The sequence below is a fragment of the Chelon labrosus genome (genome assembly GCF_963514085.1).
Source record: "Chelon labrosus genome assembly, chromosome: 1".
In the NCBI taxonomy this organism is placed as follows: Eukaryota; Metazoa; Chordata; class Actinopteri; order Mugiliformes; family Mugilidae; genus Chelon; species Chelon labrosus.
The window spans coordinates 14330483-14350339 of record NC_140337.1 but is presented as its reverse complement, the minus strand read 5'-3'; the positions used below and the strand labels follow the sequence as shown (position 1 = coordinate 14350339).

Sequence of the window (19857 nt, the reverse complement as noted above, 5' to 3'; positions counted from 1 at the left end):
AGAGGACGATGTCAGTTTTGACCCTCAGTGCCTTCTAAAAGCACCTGTCCACTCTCTGCAAACTGCTCGCTTGTTCAGTGCCAATCTCACAGCAAAGATAACTTTTTAGACCGTGAGTTTATTAGGCTTCCGTGTCAGCAGGGGTTTCAAATGAGCAAGCGATGGCTGAGATCAAGCTAATTGTGGATATACAGCCTCCCTCAAAGCAAGCAATCACTGGCATTGACACTATTTTGCACAACGCGCAGTCAGTCTCAAACTCACTGTGAATGAAAAAAAACAAAAACATTTGGCTTCATTGGAAACACTTACCGGGTGTTTGGAAGTTGAGACGTCGAAGCTCAACGGGGTCAGTGGGATGATGAAGTGGCATTTCCTTGCTGTTGGGGAGACTACCTTTCCTAGCTTCAGATTCTGCTCTTTTTCTGTAGGACAAGCAGCAGATTTTAATGATTTCTTTTGAATAATGTTTCTGTTTTTCACTCAATACACGTAATTCTTGTTGTATAACCCCTAAGCTTGCCTTGTGGTCTCCTGACTAATGGAGGCAGATATGTAATTAAGGAGGTGACAGAACTACATTCTTTCTGCACATAACGCTAGACGGTGTACACTAAAGAACATCATCACTTCGTCGTATAATGTCATCCGGTACAATAGCCCTTGGCCATTAAATACCACCTTTAGTGAAGCTTAATATTCGCTTTCCAATGGTAGTGTGACAGGGGAATGTATTCAACTTTATAGTCATTTGAAAGCTATAGTTAATGGTGGTGCTTAGAGGGCATTATATTGTAACTGTGTCCTGTTACTGTATATTTACCACAAGGCTTTTGTACTGCATTGTATTATGTTGGAGAGAAATTAGGTTATTTGTTCTACCTTGTTTTTTTCAGGATTGTAGCGCCCAACCATTGCCTGCTGTTAGAAGCAAGGCAGTTAATTGTGATTAAGCTAACTACACGATTTCACAAATGACATCAACTCCAGTGAGAAACCATTTTCTACATATTTAGATATAACGTGTACAGAAATAGAAAATTGATTTCAAATGAATTATTGTTTTTTTAAACTTTATTTTTCTCACTCTTACCTGTCTGGTTTGCTGCTCCGTTTGGTCGGCAGAGAAAGAAATATCAACACAACATTAGGTGGTAAATCCTTTAGCTTTATATATTGGAGATTTCCAGAAAGTGTAGAATAAATGAATGACTGCACAAACGATACCAATCATATCTCGGTTTTGCTTTGCGTGCGAGATTAGTGATGCTTCACTTCAGAGATTATGCTCAATTATGCAGCCTAGGGGCTCTTTGTTTCAAATACTACAGTTTCCCAGGTGCATCCAAGATTTGTACATTGTATCGCTGCTTTTTCAAGCAGTTTCAGCTGATTGCTTCTTGTTCAAGCATAAAAGTCATCTCTTGACTTCTAATTTCTGTGTCTGCCTATTCCTGCCTATCACTGTTGCTTTTATTAAAACCGTTCAAGACTTTTGGTGTTATAAAAACACATGGGATCATAATTTAGAATGAATGCGTATCAATTAAAGACACAGAGCTTATGTTTTATTTAGTAAATTAATTCATCGGCCTGGCTGTAGACATGACCTGACTTAATTATCGCACTTGTAGTTGTACAATTTACTCCAAATTTATGTTTCTCTCTAAAGAGAAACACAGTCACCCCCATGTCTGTTCCCAGGGTTCAACAGAACATTGTTGTCTCCTTTTGCGCAAGAGGAGGATTCTGTCACATAAAAATTGATCTTGACAAGAGAAATATCTCCTGGTTATGCACTGGATGTTCTCTAACGTGGCGGTGACACTGACTTGGTGATCGATGTGTAAATCTGCCTGCCACAAATGGAAATGCTGAAGCCCTCTGCATATGCAGTCTTTGTTCACTTTCAATTCACCTTTGTATTATCCCAACTAAAGATTTGATATGAATGGATCCCAAGGGCAATAAGGTGTAAGCAAGAGCCAGAATAAAGCTGTATGCATAAACCACTTCCATTACACTGACACTATTGATGACACTGTTTTTTGTCTTCAGTATTGGTACCGTTGCTGACTTTAGCTTGTGCTGACTCTTCAGTTGCTAATCTTACCTTTTCCAAAATTACACCTTGAGGACTACTGGGAAATTCTGCTTAGGCCTGGACATTTGATTGAATGAACGACGCAGAAAATCCGCGTTATGTAAAAAGTGAGAGGAGAAAGGATAGCCAAGGATAAATGTGTGCATTATGTGTGTATGTAAGATGTGAACGCGCGTGTGTGTGTCCTGGCAAAACAAGAAAGCAGCATAAGGTCAAAGTCGAGATCTGGAGCTGAGTTCCCCTGTGGAATTGGTAGTGGTAAAAGAGGAGGGGATGGGGGTGGCTGGGAAGCTATCCCAGGCTCCAGGCTTTCTAAAGCTGCACACACATGCGGTGACATGCAGCAGATAGTCAAAGCTCTCCCCTCCTACGCTTGACTGATGAGCGGTGACAGCATGAGCTCTGATTACCACTAGGGGGTTTCAGGCAAAAAAGACGGTTTTGACTCAGTGTGAAAGTGCACTTCTGCAAGTGTTTTCTGCTAGTTTACGTGGGTTTGTGCGTGCAGGAGGTAGAGGGACGTGTCTGATTAACTTTCAGTCAGTGCGCACGTGTGAGAAGGACTGTGGGCGCCTCCGCTTGATAGCTTGACAGTTTGGGAAGCTGCATGCTTGGATTTACACATGTGCTCTAACGTGTGTGTGCTGCTGAGATCATGAATTAAAAAAAAACAGCTGACACTGGTGTTTAACATTAAGTCTTCCATTTTGTGTTTGCGTTCAAATGTGCTAATTGAGGACTTGTGTGTGGTAGAGTGTTGGTTTAAATAATAAATGGGAATACATAAATGTTGAGTGGCTATACACGGGATTCATTTTAAATGAATATATATAAGTAATGATGTGCATGTGATGCCTGTTTTGTTTTGCACTGTACAACATACAATGTTTTTGCTGAGGAAGCTAGTGATTCTCATGAGTTGACTATCATTTCGTAGCCTCACCTCTTGTAAAGGAGAATAGCAATGACGATGCATATGATGAAGACGACAGCTAGCACTGGGCCCACCACCCAGATGAGGCCTTCCTCCTCATCGATGATTGGCTGGGGATCGATGTCAGCTGAAACAACGGGGTCGGAGTAGGGGCTGGTGGCGTACATGATCTGAGCCAAGAAAGAAAAAATCAGTGTTAAATATTCTGTCATAATTGTGTTTTAGCCATCTTATTATAGCTTTCTTAACCTGACTTTATTGATGGATATTGTAGATCCACACCAATTCCAGGAGCTTTACTGCAAGGCTAGAGTAAATGTATTCCCACTACAGGGCACTTCTCAGTGAGTACTTCTGAGAAAGAAAAGCATAACCAACAATACAAATTAAAAGTTTTGTCTTAACATTTCTGCTAAGCTGACCAATCAAAATTATCTTCACTATCTCTCCTTCACAGGAGCCTTGATTGAACCATTTCATATTCTAAGTAAAGATAAAAAAGCGATCTTCTGGGAAGAAAATATATGCTTCGGTGGGCAAATTAGAGATTTCCCTCTGTCCGTCATTATCGTTTTTGCTCTACCTGAACCCGGGGTTAGTGGAGAGAGTGTGAGGCAGCACTATAGACCCTGCAGCTCATCAAATCCATCATCTCGGCCTGCAGCTGCCTAATCATGCGGCTTTCTGGTCTTCCGTCCAGGCAGACACATGCACATGTACACACTAGCTGCAGCAGCGGAGATAAGGTGGACCGCACGTAGGACACAATTAAAGAGAAGCTCTGTTATCGAGGTATTCTTGCGATCAGCTAAGGTCTTAAGGGGCTTCTCTCCCTAAAGCAGCAAGGGTCAGCTACTTGGGCTGGCAGCAGCTTTAAGTTTTTAAGTCAGAGCCTCACGAGGGCTCGCAGTAACGCATCTGACCAAAAGCAAACTCAGACCCTCTGCCAAGATGTAGTGTTTTTTAACGTGCACTTTTTAGAACAAAGAAATCACTAGTCAGGAGGTGTCCCAGTGGCAAAAACACTCATTTTTGAAGCTGAACTCAAGTATGAGACACATAGGGCAGAAAAAAAAGAGCAGACTTACATTTTCAGACATCTCCAGAACAGCAAGCACAAAGAAGATGTATTCCTGGCCGTTCTGGAGTTGCTTGTTTTCAAAGTCCCCATAGATCTTGCCATCTCCCAGGTTGAAGTCTTTGGGCAGGTCTTTGAAGTATGCAGCGATATAGGCTTTGGGTTCTGCCTGCCTCTGGAACCGAAGGCCTCTGCTAGTTCGGTTTATCTCCTTCAGCAGCTACAGAGAGGAGTAAAGGCAGACAGTTGATAACACACAGGGACACGTTCCCAGTACACACATAAAAACAAATCCACACAAAACCAGATCTGTCCGTCTAGATTTTTTTTCCCCCCTCTCTGATTGCTGAGCTGAAAATGCTGATTGCAAAAAGCAGAACATTACAGAAAAGATCAATGACTTATTTCATCTGTTTTTGGACTACAAAAGACTGTGAGATTAAAAGATTGTGTGGATTTCCAGCATATAAAACAGCAGAGGATTATCCAACAGCTTCAAACAGTAAAAAAGAAAATGAATTAATTCAACACTTACACAGCTCAATTATTTTTTCTTGTTGATACAATCAGAATCAATTTTGCTTAAACATGTCGACAAATAGAATCTGGGAGGATTTTTTTACTCTATTTGATGAGCATACAGTTATGTTTCTGAACTCTTTCTGCCTAATATGAACGAAAGGGAGGATGTATCATGTCAACACATTATCTAAAAAGAAAATGGTCAAATGCTATTGTAATATCACCCTAAAAATTGCATTTTAGTTTAGTTTTTAAAGGGACTTATTACATCAAACCTTTATTTGTTACCTCTTAGTCTCCTTGGCAAATTAATGTTGGAACTAAAAGTACCGCCTTTTGTCTCTCAGTCATCAATAATAAAGAAGCACTGTGTCCTTCATACAACTCTGTATTATCAGACTTTAACATTCCAGTACAAAGCGTAGATGATAATTATGCTAATCAAGCCCTGGCTAGCTGTTTCGGTGTCTGAATACATATCTCTGACTTATGTGCATGACTGATTGCGTGTGCGCGCCGTGTGTGCGGCTGTCATTCACATCAGAGTGTGTGCGTTCTTGTGTGTGCAATGTTTTGGCTGCGGGGCTGTTGGTGCTGCCCGATAATGTCTTCAATCATCTCTCCTGTCAACACGGCTAAATCTAGCTGCCCTTGGGAAAAGTTGGGAAAAGGTGAGTGCCAATATTGACAAACAAATAAATTCTGACAGAGGGGTGACTTTTGGGCAATCGGTCAAGGCTGCAGACATGGGCCTGTAGGCATGAGTAGTAAAGCCAATGCCGGATGAGACATGGTGTGTTTTCTTTTAGCCTCCTAGACATGTGATATATTGTGATGTTTCTAAAAAGTCTCACTCAAAGAAAAGAACTCCCTCAGCAGAGGGTTTGATTTACAAGTAAGAATATTTTCAGGAATTTAAAATGGCTGTAACCTGAAAGGCAATAAAGTTTTAGAAGTTTCCATTAGGAACTACAATATAAGCGGCGTTGTATACGTCAAACCATCCGTTTTGAGTAGGTGACACTCCATCTAAAGAAATATCTGGAGCGAAATCATCGTCTATCGGTAGATAGAGATAAAAGCTTTCACTTGCTTTCACACTTTTGTCATGCATGCAATGCACAGGAGCTCCTGAATTATCAGAACTGACTAAATATAAAAGTTGTCAAGTGTTTTGTGCACACACAGTATCCAAGCTTTGCATGGAGTGAGAAGAGACGTGAAGTCCTGATGCAGCTCTTCAGGTAATTACCACAGACACAAAGAGGAGGAGGAGGAGGTGGGGATGGGGGTTGAGTTTGCAGTGCACTTGATGGCTACTTCATGTTCTCATTTCCATATGAACAGTGCTCTCTGCAGCTATTTGCGTCAATCAGCGAGACTCATCTCCTGTTCCTCCTGCCCTCTTAACTGCCTCAACTTATTTTTTCCTATTTTGAGAAAAGGAATATGTGGTATGTACACACAGTTATGCCATTGTATGTAGCTTCTGAGTACAAAAACTGGATAATAGAAAAATAACTTGAACTTGAAAGCCATTTTTTTTTCCCTTTTCTTTTCTTATAACCTCAGTTATTATTGCTAGATCATTGGTAGAACCTACCTCCTCCAAATTCATCTCATCGGGATTGTCCCAGGGTTTGAAAAACTTCCCAGTGCGCTGTTTCTTCAGAGGTACTACCACAATATAATAGCCCCTAGAAAATAAAATGTAAAGTACAGCATATTATTATTTCAGACACGATAAAAAAAAAAGTCCCTGACACTTTTCTAAAGATACCAGTTGTATTTGCTGGTCTGTGGACATTGTTTCCACAATAAACCAAACGCTGTATGACAGCAAGAACAAACAGGAAAACTAAACTGACACATAATATCACATGACTGGGGGCATTGTGTTCTTTTTCAGTTTAACTCAAGCATGTTCAGAGAAGTCAGGCTGTATGGTTACACCTCACAGACGCCCCCCGTGGGTTAATTAGTAGACCTCTAGGAACACAGCAAAGAACAAAGCACAGGATTTTCATCCCTTCATCAGTGTGGCAACAGAGATAACGGCCTCCTGCCAGAGCTGCGCTTCCTGGTTGGACACTGCACTTGCTAGCATTAGCCAGGATGGCAGTGTGGCAGGCTAATGGGAAACTAATTAGCTTAAGCTTTGGCATGGGAGACAGTGGACCAAGTGCATCCAACAAGATCAAAATAACCCAAGATGGGTTTGAAGCTTCAGTCTGCAATCAGATGTGCTCCTTGGCCTTTTGACAACGCTGGGCCTTGTTGAAAGGCTGTAAGAGACTTTATAGGGCTTAGAAGAGTGCACTTAAATGAGTCGGACTGCTCCAGTGTGTAATGACTGAGGTGAAGTGGATATAACACTGAAATGCCGGGATGAATATAAAAGACTGTTTTGGAAGAATTACCTCTGACAAGGTCGGCTATCTAGTTAACTTGTTTATTTCCTTTCACAATGCAAAAGTAAGAGACAGTCCTCAGTAATGTGGACATTAGCAATCAACAGAGAAAGATCCACATCTTTACAAGTCACTTATCCAGCAAAAGAGACGTTTTTATTAACTCAAATTACATTGTGTTTGAGGCAAGTTAGCAATTACAGGAACGGTAGAACCCATTAGGGATATCCATAGATGACTCAGAGGGGCCCCTCCAAGCTGGTGCATCAACCTCGTGACCCAGATCGTGATTCAAATCATCACATTTTAGAGCACAGTATTGATTACAAGCAATATGAAATCACCCTTCATTTGATAGCCTTTGCTCACAGTCTTGATTACAAGCAATATGAAATCACCCTTCATTTGATAGCCTTTGCTTACCTTACTCTCTCAGCTGTCTGCACAGTTGGAAGCTCTACAGTCACCATACCATCTGAGTTGGTCTTGCCAATTAGGTAGGGTTTGGTGCGCAGGATGTCTGGAGCTGTCATGGTGGACACACGATGTTGCAGGCCTCCAGCACTGTTGCCACGGTTGGTCAAGAGGAAGGAGTACTGTGTCTCGGGTTGAAGACCTATGATTAGCTTCTGTGTTAACTTCCCATCCACCTCCACACTCTGCCCATTATCATAGAGGATCTGTAAGGGAATGAATTGATGGTGAGATATTGAATGTTTTCTGTTGTATCGAACTTACCGACTATACAAAAGTACTGCCAAACATATTATATTTAACAAGGCAATGCTCACTGTGAATGGTTGAGCAGGGTTGTAGGTGTCTGGAATCTCCCAGGTCAGCAACACTGATGACTTCATGGCAGCTTTCACGTGAAAATTTTTTGCAAACACTGCTAAAAGAAAGGGGGAGCAGATGATTTAGACACATAACATCATTTTTATTTTCCGATTGTCCCACTCCAGTGCTTACCTGGTAAAGCCTCCTTGAAAACCCGACTGAAAGCAGTACTAAGCTGAACTCAACACTGTCCTCTTACCTTCGTACCGACACCAACTCTTAAAATTAATGACTGACCTTTGCTCAACTCACGAGACACAAAGAGACATACATACTTACTCCATGACAATGTCTTAATTAATTGTTTAGATTAGATTAAGAATTCTAAGGATAGGGCAGTATATTAACACCAAAGTCTTCTCGTCGAGTCCATTTTTTTTTTTTAAACTTCTGCCATTTGAGGCTTTCAGAGGAAGTTGTTGAAGGCTGAGTAGGGAAAGGCTCATTTTAAACAGGAAAGGGCAAATAAAGTTCAGGGACTGGTCCTACCTTGATCCACAGGCTGTGTCCTGAATTGGACACTTGGGCTATACGGACCAGAGCCCTTGCTGGTGAAGGCACACATTTTAATATCATAAGTAGTATCGGCCCTAAGGCCATCCAGGATGACTGTTGATTCCGGAGCAGTGATGAAGAGTTCTGAGGGACTGCGAGGGCTGTTGATGTCCTTGTACTGCAGAGCGTATTTCACTATTTGACCATTTCGCTCTGCCAGCAAAACAGGTCGCCAGCTAACCTGAATGGTGGAGGTGGTGGCACCTTCTGCTGTAATGCTTTGAGGGTAGCCGCTCGGGACATCCTCATTTGTGGTAACTTCTTTGACTGTCTCTTCACCGAAGCCCACCTTATTCCGCGCTGAAAGGCGGAAAGTGTACGAGGCTCCCTTATGGATCTCTTTGGTTGTGTAGTGGTTCTCTCGCTCGGGGAACTCAATGACAGTCAGTGGCTCCACATCTTTGCGGCCAAAGCGAAGGCGATAGCCTTGCAGGGGCCCGTGGGTTAATGCTGGGGGGTGCCATTGGAGGAGAGCTGTGCCCATGTTGGTTGTGCTGACCATAAGCCGAGGTTTATCAGGAACTAATGGTGGCAAGGGAGAGAGGGAAACTTGTTATAAACATGGAGAACCATCTTACTGCCTTACGGTGTTTAGAGTAAACAGACATCCAATATCAGCCAGTCTACTTTCTTTCTATGTGTGTCATAACACTGTCAAAAGACATGAGTGCAAAAGTTGAAATAGGGTGTCTTAGTTGTCTTTTGTGTTTGCATTTTTTAAGTACCTTCAACCTTGCTGTGTCATCTGAGTGGGTAGGAGTTATTGTTTTTAATGAGACAGCAATTATCCACATTCACACTTCCCTCACACATGCTCTCTGACAAGTGTGTGTAGTGCTTGGAATACGGCATAAGGCTTTTTTTTAACTTCATAGGTGCAGTTTCATTGCTTTACAAAGTGAAAATGCAGTCCCATTTTAACACATAATGTCAAATACTAGAAGAGAAACAACAGAGATTGTTTGGCGGTGATGGTTACCTGCGCCAGTGGTGGTGATCAGTTTGGGCTTGCTGCGTGCACCGTCGCCCTTTGTCGTGTAGGCCGCCACGGTAACTGAATACGTGGTCTCAGCCTGCAGCTCTGTGATGATCATTTCCTGTAAAGATGCAGGTCTTAAGTTGCAGGACACTCATTTGTTGGCATGCACATATAAGCAAGCAAAGAGAAAGGATAGGTGTGATATTTGCATTATCATCACAAGCAAACGCATTCTCTCAGCATACACTTAAAATGAGGCACACTTTACCGGACGAGGATTGTGTTGATAGGCTTTAGTAAATAATGAACTTGCAAAATAGTGTTATTATCCTTGTGGTGTGATTTTGTCAGTAAATGCTAATTAAATTTAATCCTTTAGGGTCAGCAATTTCAGTTTCGTCTGTTTAATTTCCTCTGAACAAAATAAATCTTAGCCAAAGGTTCCATCTGCAGTTTTAAAAGTAAACATAAGACATAACCTCAAGCCATTAGTGAAAATCAGACTATAAACAACTATTGCACTAGATGTGCACAGCATGCCATTCATGCAGAGGATGACAGTAGGGGAAAGCAATATTCAATTATTTTTTTCAAGTTTAGCTACTCACATGATCAGTTGTATCATCATATTCCCACTGATTATGATATCAGAATATGGAAAGAAAAGAGACAACAAATAAGGCCAGGTACAGACACTAATCACCTGTGAGAAAATATGCACACACAGTTTCTGAAACCACCAAACAAATTAGTTGATATAACATAAGTAGCAATACTCATATGGATGTATACAAAAATATGCACGCAATTGAATTGTAATTAGTCACAAATTAAGAGGTATTTTTCACCTAAATAAAAGACTGTATTAAAGCCCTTTAAAGGTGATAGAGAAAGCGATTCTATGTGTCTGAAAGATGAGGTGCCTCGTTGTGAGGGGGTGTTGTACCTGGGCATCATCAATCAGGATGTCCTTGATGACTGGCTGTCCTGTGGACTCCCCATTAACCATCCTGACATAGTGCACCTGGTACCCTCGGATCTGACCGTGCTGCTTGGTGGGCATCGGTGAACGCCAGATCACTTTAATTGATGAGGAGTTGACAGCCTCCACCTCAACTTTACGAGGTGGCCCACTAGGAACTGGAGGAACACCATGGGATAGAAGAAAAAAGGTCAAAATTATAGAGAAACCTCTTCACCCTCTTCTTAAATCTTGTCCAAAGCCGTAGCGCAAAATGCTGCAGTGACGGAAAAAAATCACAAAAGTGCAGCAAACTGCAACAAGCACTGCATGACATCAATATTTCAACAATGGTAAGGGTAAAAAACAACAGCAAAAACAGGTCTGACAACTGACCTAATCTTGAAACATTAAAAATGGGTAGAGTGGATTTTAAAAACATGGAATAAAAATGTGTTTTTTGCCAAAATAGCAAAGGGGGGTGGCTTCAAGACTTTCAAATGCTTGAAGCGCTACAAGAATTTTGGCTATGGAGCAAGGAAAAAAAATGAATTAAAAATGATTTTATAACATGAGGGGAGAAAAAAAAAAATAGATAAAAAAATGGCCTTCAAAAAATTCTTCCATCGTTTGTTGTTCCCACTGTCCAGAACTTGTTTATTTGCCAAGTTCCTTCAAAAAATGAATTACATCAAAAAAATGCTGCCATTCAAAAAAAAAAAATGCAGTTTCAAAAATGACAGTTGGGACTGGAAGTTGGAGGCCTTCAGCTGAAAATGCCATACCATGTGTTGAAATTGAGCAGCGTAGGGGCAAAAGTGCCCGAAAAACGTGAGTCACAGTTTGTTTTTTGGAGAAAAATTTCAGTGTCCAAAATGGGACTAAAAGTATCGAGTGCTGACAGTCATATTAGAAGCAGGCAGAAGGGGTAGAAAAGAAGAGGGAATTGTAGATAGAAGCAAGGTTGTTAGTATTTGATGGGGTAGGTTAAGAGGGGTAGGCTGGATTTCAGCTGGAGCTTTGTTTTAACGAACACATACCATCCTCCTCTGTGCGAATGAGCTGTGGCAGACTCTCCGGTCCTGCTCCAACATCTGTATGAGCAATGACCGTCACACGGTACTCTGTCCATTTTTCCAAGTTTTCCAAAAGGTACTGGAAGATTTCCGGAGAGATGCTGGAGATTTGACGAGTAGTAGTGTCCTCCCCTTCAGTCGCAGCATAGTTGATGGTGTATTGCGTTATGATCCCATTTTGTAATTCCACTGGAGGTGGCCGCCAACTTACCAGGATGCTGGTGGAGCTGTGGCTATGGCACTGGACTTCCTGAGGCGGGCCAGAGGGTTCTGGTTGGTGGGTTGAATTTGGAGTAGGTGCAGGGTTTTGGTTCATTTGTTTTGTTTGTTGATGTATTGGTTTTGTTTGGTGAGGCCATTCATTGAGTCGTTTTTTTGAAAGAAGTTTCCGTTTTTTGGTTTGATTGGGGTGATGATGGTAGAATGGACCAAACAAAGGAAAAAGAAGAGGAAAATAAAATGACACAAAATGAGGTAAAAGCACAAGGACATATGTGGGTAAAATAAACAGTATTCTCAAATCAGTAAAAATATCACAAATAAAGACAAAACAAAAGGCGAAGACAAACACAAAATTTTACACACATAATGATGAATGGAAGGTGTTGACTGGAGGACAGCTTTACCATATGCAACCTACCTTTATCATGAAAAAATAAATGGTAAAAAGAAAGGGAAACAAGAATCACAAATCCTAATATACTATTTCCTAAATCGCTTAATTCCCGAAATAAAAAACCTTTTTAAAAAGGTTCAGAGAACCATTGTAAATAAACCATTCTGAAATAAACGTAGTAGTAGCTAAGACAAATTTGGCAAGCAGTTACCATCAATCCAAAAACATAAAGGTTGATGCTGCAACTAGTTTAAAAAGAAAAATGTTGTATTTGTCACCAACCTTTCCGAAGCCTGTTGGTTTGTGGTAAAAGCCTGATTGTACAACAGAGAACTTCCCAAGGAGACATGACTGATTTAGTAGAGTCTGATAACATTGGCATGCACGTTTGAATCAACTTCGTCATTTACCTCAGAACATACATCTGGGCAGAGTTTGAACTGCGAAGCTGTTATACCCACCTGATCTCTGCCCTTGTCTTTCACAGCCCTCAGATTTATGTTAGATATGCCAAGGTCAAATCATTTCTCTTTTATGAATTGATGACTGATAATGAAAATGAGACTACACGGAATTTAGTTTAATTTTGTAATAAACATAATCCAATTGTGTTTTCCCTCATAAATCTGAGGTCTCTTGGGTAGAATTTTCCCTAACTTCAAAGACAGTACTTGCTTTGAGCTTTCCATGATATTGTAACTCTAAAATGTCATTGATACCAATTTGAATTGAGTCCTAATGGGACAGTTGTTGAAGAAAAAGTCCCTTTGACGTCCAACTAATTGGTTCTTGGCATTGTAGTTACATAGAAAGCTCAGACTCCAAACGCTTCTTTTCCTCTTATTCTTTGGCTGACATGCAATGTCAAGAGACGAGGCTTCCTAAAGGCCAGCCATGCCCTTTCATTCATGAAGAGACAGGCACAGATGTGGGCATTCACGTAAATAATTCAACACTTTACCATTCATTTAAGTTGAGACTGTTTTTTGCACAACAAAGGTTTTCATAACCTTGTCTCCTGACTTTGCAGGAAAGCCCGGGTACACTGTCCATGCAACCTTTTCAGAGTGAATACTGCATGGCCAGCTAGACTTCATAACACTCATTTACTATTTTTGAATGTTTACATCCTTGCTATTTTCAAATGCATCAAACATTTCCAAGAAAAATCTTATTTGCGTTATCTGTGCTCGGTGGGACCCAGCTGACATTTTTGTCACTCTGTGGATCTCACAGCACACGTAAAATTTGGAATGCATTTGAAAATGTGTTCTTTCCCAGATAGTTTAAACTCTGTCAGATAAGGAGGAAGACCTACGTGTCTGTGGAGTTTCTGCAGAGATCTCGCTGGTGTAAGCTCCAACTCCGTGTTTACTACGAGCAGCCAGCCGAAAAGTATAAGTAGTGAAGGGCTTCAAGTCCTTCAGCAGGTATGTTGTTGTCGGCTCAAAGCTGATCCGTTTCTGCAAAGAGAGGTTTGCCACCGTCACTTTTTACGTAAAACAGGGAGTTTATGAATATAATCATAATGTGCTTTTAAATTGTAAAAAAAGAAGATCATAAGATTCAGCTGTCACCATCAGAATATACTAAGTTTTAAGACGTGGATACTTGGACAGATTACATGTAAACGTGACACTCTCCCTTTAAAATAGTGTCTTGCCAAAGTCAGAAATGAAATAAACTGTTGTATAAACCATTAAATTACAAATTGATTTGATTTGAATCATGTCACGTGTTATTACAGACTTGGGTGGGGAAAGTGTTTACCTCCTCTTTGTCATCCTTCTTTTTGTACATAAGTTCATATCCTGTGACTTGATTTTCTTGTCCAGTCTGTGCTGGGGCAATCCATGAAAGTAAAATGCTTGTTTCTGACTTGGCTTCTCCTTTGAAGTCGGTTGGTTGGGCGGGAACTGCAGTCAGAATGAAGAGATGAATTCATTAGTCGCCACATCCTGCACTATTCATTCTCCTTTCAGACGCACTTTTGAATTCCTCAGTTAACATTCTCATGTGAAACTAATTTTCTTAGTGGAGAAAGCTGACATTTGGAAGATGTTCCGTGTTTACAGCTCTGGTCAACGACTCTAACACGCTAATGAGGATCAGCGGCTAAAAAATGTGGCTGCACAAAAATGTTGGTTATACCCCAACTTTAATTGTTGAGGTCGCTCGGTTAGCATTTTAACGAGCTCTTACAATGGTACAATGAAAGCAAACTCGCCTCCGGTCTTGGCGATGATTTGAAGGTCTGGAGAAAGGGGTCCATCACCTACTGAGGTGTAGGCCAAAACCTTGATGTAGTAGGTCTTATTTGGAATGAGGCCCTGGATGGTGACAAAGTTCGATCCCCGAACAATCTGCTTTTCCCAGAGGTTGACATGCTGGGTGGAATCCATTGTGTAGTAAACCCTGTAGCCCATGATCTGCCCGTTGGCCTCTTCTGGTTCATCCCACTGGATGACAGCTGTAGTGGCACTCATCATGTGACCTCGGACCTGCCTGGGTGCTGTGCTGGGTGCCTGCTCAGCTGTTTTGGCCTCAATGCTCTCACTGGGTGGCCCTCGGCCGATGTTGTTTACAGCCACCACCCGGAACTCATAGTCAGAGTAGGGGCTGAGGCCTCCCACACTGTACCTAGTGGTGGCCACACCATCAATCTCCTTGTACGAGTCCTCTGAGTACTTGGACTTGTGTTGGATAATGTAGTAAGACACCGGTTCAGGATTGCCAGAGTCCCAAGTCAATGTTATGCTGGTGGCTGTGCGCTCTGTCACCACAGGAATGCCAGGAGCCTTGGGCAATGCTGTAATGATAATTATTAGATCAATATTAATAAAAATGCAAAATATACAGCAACCATTGCAAAGTTATGCCTCTACTGAGTCATTTATTTGACATTATATAAGCTACGGAGACTTTATTTTAATTCGTTGATGGCTCACTTATATTGATAACATTCATTTACCAGACCATTGCACGGGATACTGATGACACACAGTATATCTGGAACCATAAGAGACTCGTATGCGTTCTATTACTTGGGTGGATAGTCTTCATATTATTTCACTTTTCTAGTTTATATTTGTGTAAAAAACTGTAAATGGACAAATGTGTGAGATTAAACGCTTGTATACTTCATGTTCAGCATTTAAAAGTGTTGTTGTCGTTAATCTTAGATTTCCCAGTGTTTATCACATTAATAATTAAACTGGTAAATTTATTGCTTTAATTCTCCGCACGGTGGCACGTTGCAAGAAGATATCAGGGCAGTAGATTGTCTTTATATGCCATCTGAAGTGTGCTACTGGGGGAGCTCCTGCCAGACTGTTATATTGTGACTAATATCTCTATGTTATGTCTCAGAAAAACAAAGTTGAGTGTGTGTGTGTACGGGAGTCTGTCCCTTGGGTGCACGTGAACATGGCGACACCAATCTGGGATATCTTTCTGGTACGCTGCGGTGTAGATATGATTACACTCAGATAAGTACCATGTCTACAGAGGACACCAAACAATACTCGGTACGTTGCCCCCTCCTCCCGACATCTTGCTAGCAGACATGGTGAGTTTGTGGCTCTGTGGCTCTCCAGCTGAGAGATAAGCACTTCACTATATACTTAGTCTGGCACCTAGTGCACTGAGGCTTGTGCCAGAGCTTGTCTAAAGCTTTACAGAATCCTTTACAGATGACTTATTGTGGCAGCGAGAGGTAAATAAGTTCCTTTAAAGCGCTGCCAGTGGTTCAGTAATAACTGTAATGCACATGTTTAACTGCATGCAGAATTTGAACTGCGCTTAAAAGCGAACTAGGTTTGTCGCCTGTTTTGAGCATGAAGAAAAAGAAGCACTTTCACCTTTGACTGTTATCTGTGCCACAGCCTCTATCACCCCGAGAGTTGACATGGCCACACAGGTATAGTTGGCCGACTGCCTAACGTCTGTAAGCTCCAAAACGTTCCGCCCAATGGGCATGTCGTCCTCCGGAGTGAGATCCTCAGCACCTAGCATCCACTTGACATATGGCATGGGAGAACCCACTGCCACGCATGTGATATTGACACTACCGCCTGGCATGATCTCATTGTCTGTAGGTGGAATGGAGAATCGAGGTGGCACCCGGCGTACTGGAAAGAGAAAAAACGTAATGTGAAAACAGAGCAGATATGCGCAATAGCTTTTACAGTAAAATGGTCTGTACCCTCCTTAAATATTGTCTGAAAGAAAAGAAAGGGCTGAGTGTTTAATATTTATGGATTATTTAATGAGTGTTAACAGAATGTTAAAAGTCTAATAAAAAGCTGGCATAAAAAAATGAAATCTTATTCTAGGTAAGTAAACGGTTAAGAAAACACATTTGATCCGAGACTTGAATTTAGTGGTGAATGGGTTAACACCGACACAAGCACCATGCACAAAATACTGCATCACCATCAGTACAGAGAAACAGAACGGCACAAAAGTACTGGAGAGTCAACAGCACTCCACAGTTGTATGCGAAGAAACAACTTTTCGGCTGCGCACTTCCAGCTGATGTGAGATAATGTGCCGCATCACATTCTCACATCACACAGACATATAGATAATACACTTGAGAAGTCGCACACGCAACAAAGAGGAATGGTGTTTTTTTTTTGTCAGTGTTTTCAGGCTCAGTCAATATAAAAGCTAGGGCTGTCAAATGTTATACATTCGCTCTTTGGATCAACCTTAGAGTTATTGCACTATTAGACAAAAAAACTAAACCAAAGGGATACTGTCACAGGGCTAAACTTCTCTCCTGCAATTCATTTTATGTGCAAGTCATGGAAGATTAGAAGCCTTGCTATGCTTTGTGCTAGCCTACCTTTAATGTAAACAATGCCCTAGAGATGGATAGGAAAGGTAAACTTTTAAACGTGGCTTTAGATTTAAAATCTGTGCTGGACAACTAGGGGTAGAATACTTTCGTTACCAGTGTACTTTAGTTGATAAGACACATTCTGTGTCGGATCCGCTCCACATTGTATTACTGTACAAATAAACCCATGCCTATGAATAAATCAAAATACTGAACATTTATTGATGCTAATTTGAACTATTTCAAACTGACTATGTGCATTTAAGTGCAACGTAACAGAAAGGGCTCAGAGAGATGATTCACATCCATCATCTAAGGAGGATATAAGGGGAACAACTACTCAGTTTGCTCCACTTCTTAGCAACACATTACAAATATGCAGAAAAAGTGCTATTGGACAATAGTGTTGATATTCATTTGTATTTTTTTTAAAGAATGCATATCATATGACAGCTCTAGTGGATAAACATTCCAAAAACAAAACTCAAAAACGAAAATAAAAGGCTACAAGATTTAAGAAAAAGTTACACTTTTAAGGGAACTTAAACGTATAACATCCATAATACACATGGACAGCATCAACATCTTTAGGAAGGGGAGTAAGCGCCCGTCATGCATACAAGAACAATAGGTGACTTTGGGAGGCAACCATGTAAAGGAGTCGGAGTAGAAACGGGGTCAGGGGGAAGACGCGGTGTTGCACAGTGTCAGTGGAAGTGTTAGTCTATTGTAAGTGTGGCTAGCATAAGCTAATGGTATCAGGACAAATAAGGGAGAGACACAGATAGATGGGTACAACATCTTAGGACAATGAAAGGGTTATGTTATTTTGGCTCAGCAGGTTTTATTGGTGATATATTGAAGTACATATGATGTAGTCTAGCAGGTACTCTTATCCAGCTTCTAGGGAGGATTTAAATTAAAAGTAAAGTCGGTTTTACTGCTCGTGGCATTCAGGACAGATAATTGTTAGTCCAAGTTAGATTTCTCGTTAAATACTCTAGTGAACCTTGAAGAAAACTGTTAAGGAATATGTCAAATCTAAATACTTATTTTAAATGTCCATTGATTTTGTCCTGTGAGTCTTAAGTAGGACTTTGTATTGGTCCTGGCTAGACTGTAGTATAGGCATGCACTTCCTTCTGCCTGCTACCAATTCACAAAGCCCATTCAGTTGAGCAGACTGTGCCTCTCCTGAGAGGAATTCTAGGGGAACTGCTTGCATTATTAAATACAACGTTTCTTTCGCTCAATATTTAATTAATATCCAATTGGATCACGCTCCCCACAGACATAATATTATCCTGCTCATTTGAATATCATTACATTTGTCAAGTCGTGTGGATAATGCTCTAAATACATCATTCTTTCATGACTTCCTGTGCAGAAACATCCTCATTCGAGGAAGTGTATATTCTCTGAGGGCAAGCTTGTTTTTACAGCTTGACTTTAGTGGCAATTACAACAAAGGATGGATTTTCCTTTAACATATTTTTATCTATGAGAAACTTCAGTGGGGGCCGGCACCACAGGGAGTCTCGTGATACTTAAATGGCAATATGCACAGAAAGATTCAGCACCCATACGAAGCAGCTGTGCATCTGTGTGAAACAGCAGCTGTTATTTTTAAGAGTGCACATAAATCAAGCACAGTGCTTCTTTTGTTGCTAAGATTTCCTTTTCTTTCTTCGCGGTTTCTAACTCTATTGACCTGCTGTGCTTTTAGTCACCAGAGAAAGTAAGCAGGAACACTGACAGAGGTAAGGACTGGGGAAAAGGGATGACTCGTCCAAACATTAACAGGTGACCATGCAAATAGACCCATCAGACAGATGCAAATATCATCCCTACCAACCCCACCTGAAAGATGCAAACATGCACCACCTGTTGGGACAGTCAAGCATTCTGACAAGGACCGGGAGGGGGCATTCTCAATGGGAACATGAACATTTAATGTGTAACAGAGAAAGAAAAAAACTGTAGAAGCAAAAGTAATGGAGAGAAGAAAATGCAGGCTGTGGTAGTGAATCTGTGTTTTGAATTTGCACGTAAGAATCTTTGTGGCAAGAAAAAAAAAAAAGAAAAGAAAAAAGGAACTTGATTCTGTATTGTGTTCAAAAAGTAAAAACACACCAACCTTCTCGGAGCTCTGAGGGATGTAGGGAAATTGATGCAGAACAAAATGAAATAAGGAAAGGAGAAAAACAAGGGAAACACAGAGAGTAAAAAGGCCATGTTTTAGGTGTTCAAATGCCACTTAAACAATTCGAAGGACCTTCAAGGTGCAGGGAGCCCCTTGTACCTCCCTGCAGGTTACAAAGCAAAAGTCGATCCAATCTGAGCTCAAACATTTTATTAGAAATTATTTACTTTTAACACATATTATGCCCGAGCCATGTGGTTAGCTTATAATGATAATTAAAAATATATATATATTGTTGCTTTAGTATGTATATTACATTATATTACAGCTGGATAATAACTGATGATTAAAAAAGCTAACCATAGGACTGAAGAGCATTGTAAAATTTGATAAAAAAATAAAAATACATAAATATGTAATCTATATAGAAAAAAAACTATTTTATGATACTGGAACAATAACATTTTCTTTCGTAAAAGCAAATGGAGCCTCAACTTATTTAATATTTTGAATTTAAAAGTGAAAAATTGCAGCCACTATTCAAAAAAAATTTAGAAATTTATCAAATGAAAGCTGCACCTTCACCTGAATTATATTGTATTAAATTGTTGAGGTATTAATTTCAGTCCTAATTTAAATTACATAGTATGAACAAAAGGCACTGCATTATTAAAATGATCGTCGACCTGTTCTCTCTTTTCATGATTTAATTGTCAGCAACAAAAGCAATGAGACTAAAGGTGTCCTTCCAATGTTGATCAATGGGCAGAAAAAGAATCTGTTCACTGCTGGGAAAAG

At 40.6% G+C, this 19857-nt stretch overlaps 1 protein-coding gene across 4 annotated transcripts in view; it reads right to left on the bottom strand.

Moving 5' to 3' along the window:
- Positions 1 to 19857, bottom strand: part of LOC311490724 (receptor-type tyrosine-protein phosphatase delta) — a 121488-nt gene that overhangs the window by 22266 nt on the left and 79365 nt on the right. For 2 of the 4 annotated variants that reach the window (XM_084548370.1, XM_084548371.1), the window contains exons 7-21: positions 15934 to 16203; positions 14301 to 14882; positions 13844 to 13989; positions 13392 to 13536; positions 11422 to 11727; positions 10367 to 10560; positions 10029 to 10055; positions 9421 to 9538; positions 8376 to 8963; positions 7841 to 7941; positions 7473 to 7729; positions 6242 to 6335; positions 4127 to 4336; positions 3048 to 3208; positions 313 to 425 (exon numbers count right to left, since the gene is read on the bottom strand). In XM_084548370.1, the coding sequence (XP_084404496.1) occupies positions 313 to 425; positions 3048 to 3208; positions 4127 to 4336; positions 6242 to 6335; positions 7473 to 7729; positions 7841 to 7941; positions 8376 to 8963; positions 9421 to 9538; positions 10029 to 10055; positions 10367 to 10560; positions 11422 to 11727; positions 13392 to 13536; positions 13844 to 13989; positions 14301 to 14882; positions 15934 to 16203 (3312 nt within the window). The remainder of the gene's footprint in view (positions 1 to 312; positions 426 to 3047; positions 3209 to 4126; positions 4337 to 6241; positions 6336 to 7472; positions 7730 to 7840; positions 7942 to 8375; positions 8964 to 9420; positions 9539 to 10028; positions 10056 to 10366; positions 10561 to 11421; positions 11728 to 13391; positions 13537 to 13843; positions 13990 to 14300; positions 14883 to 15933; positions 16204 to 19857) is intronic. The other 2 variants (XM_084548373.1, XM_084548372.1) reach the window with 1 other exon arrangement.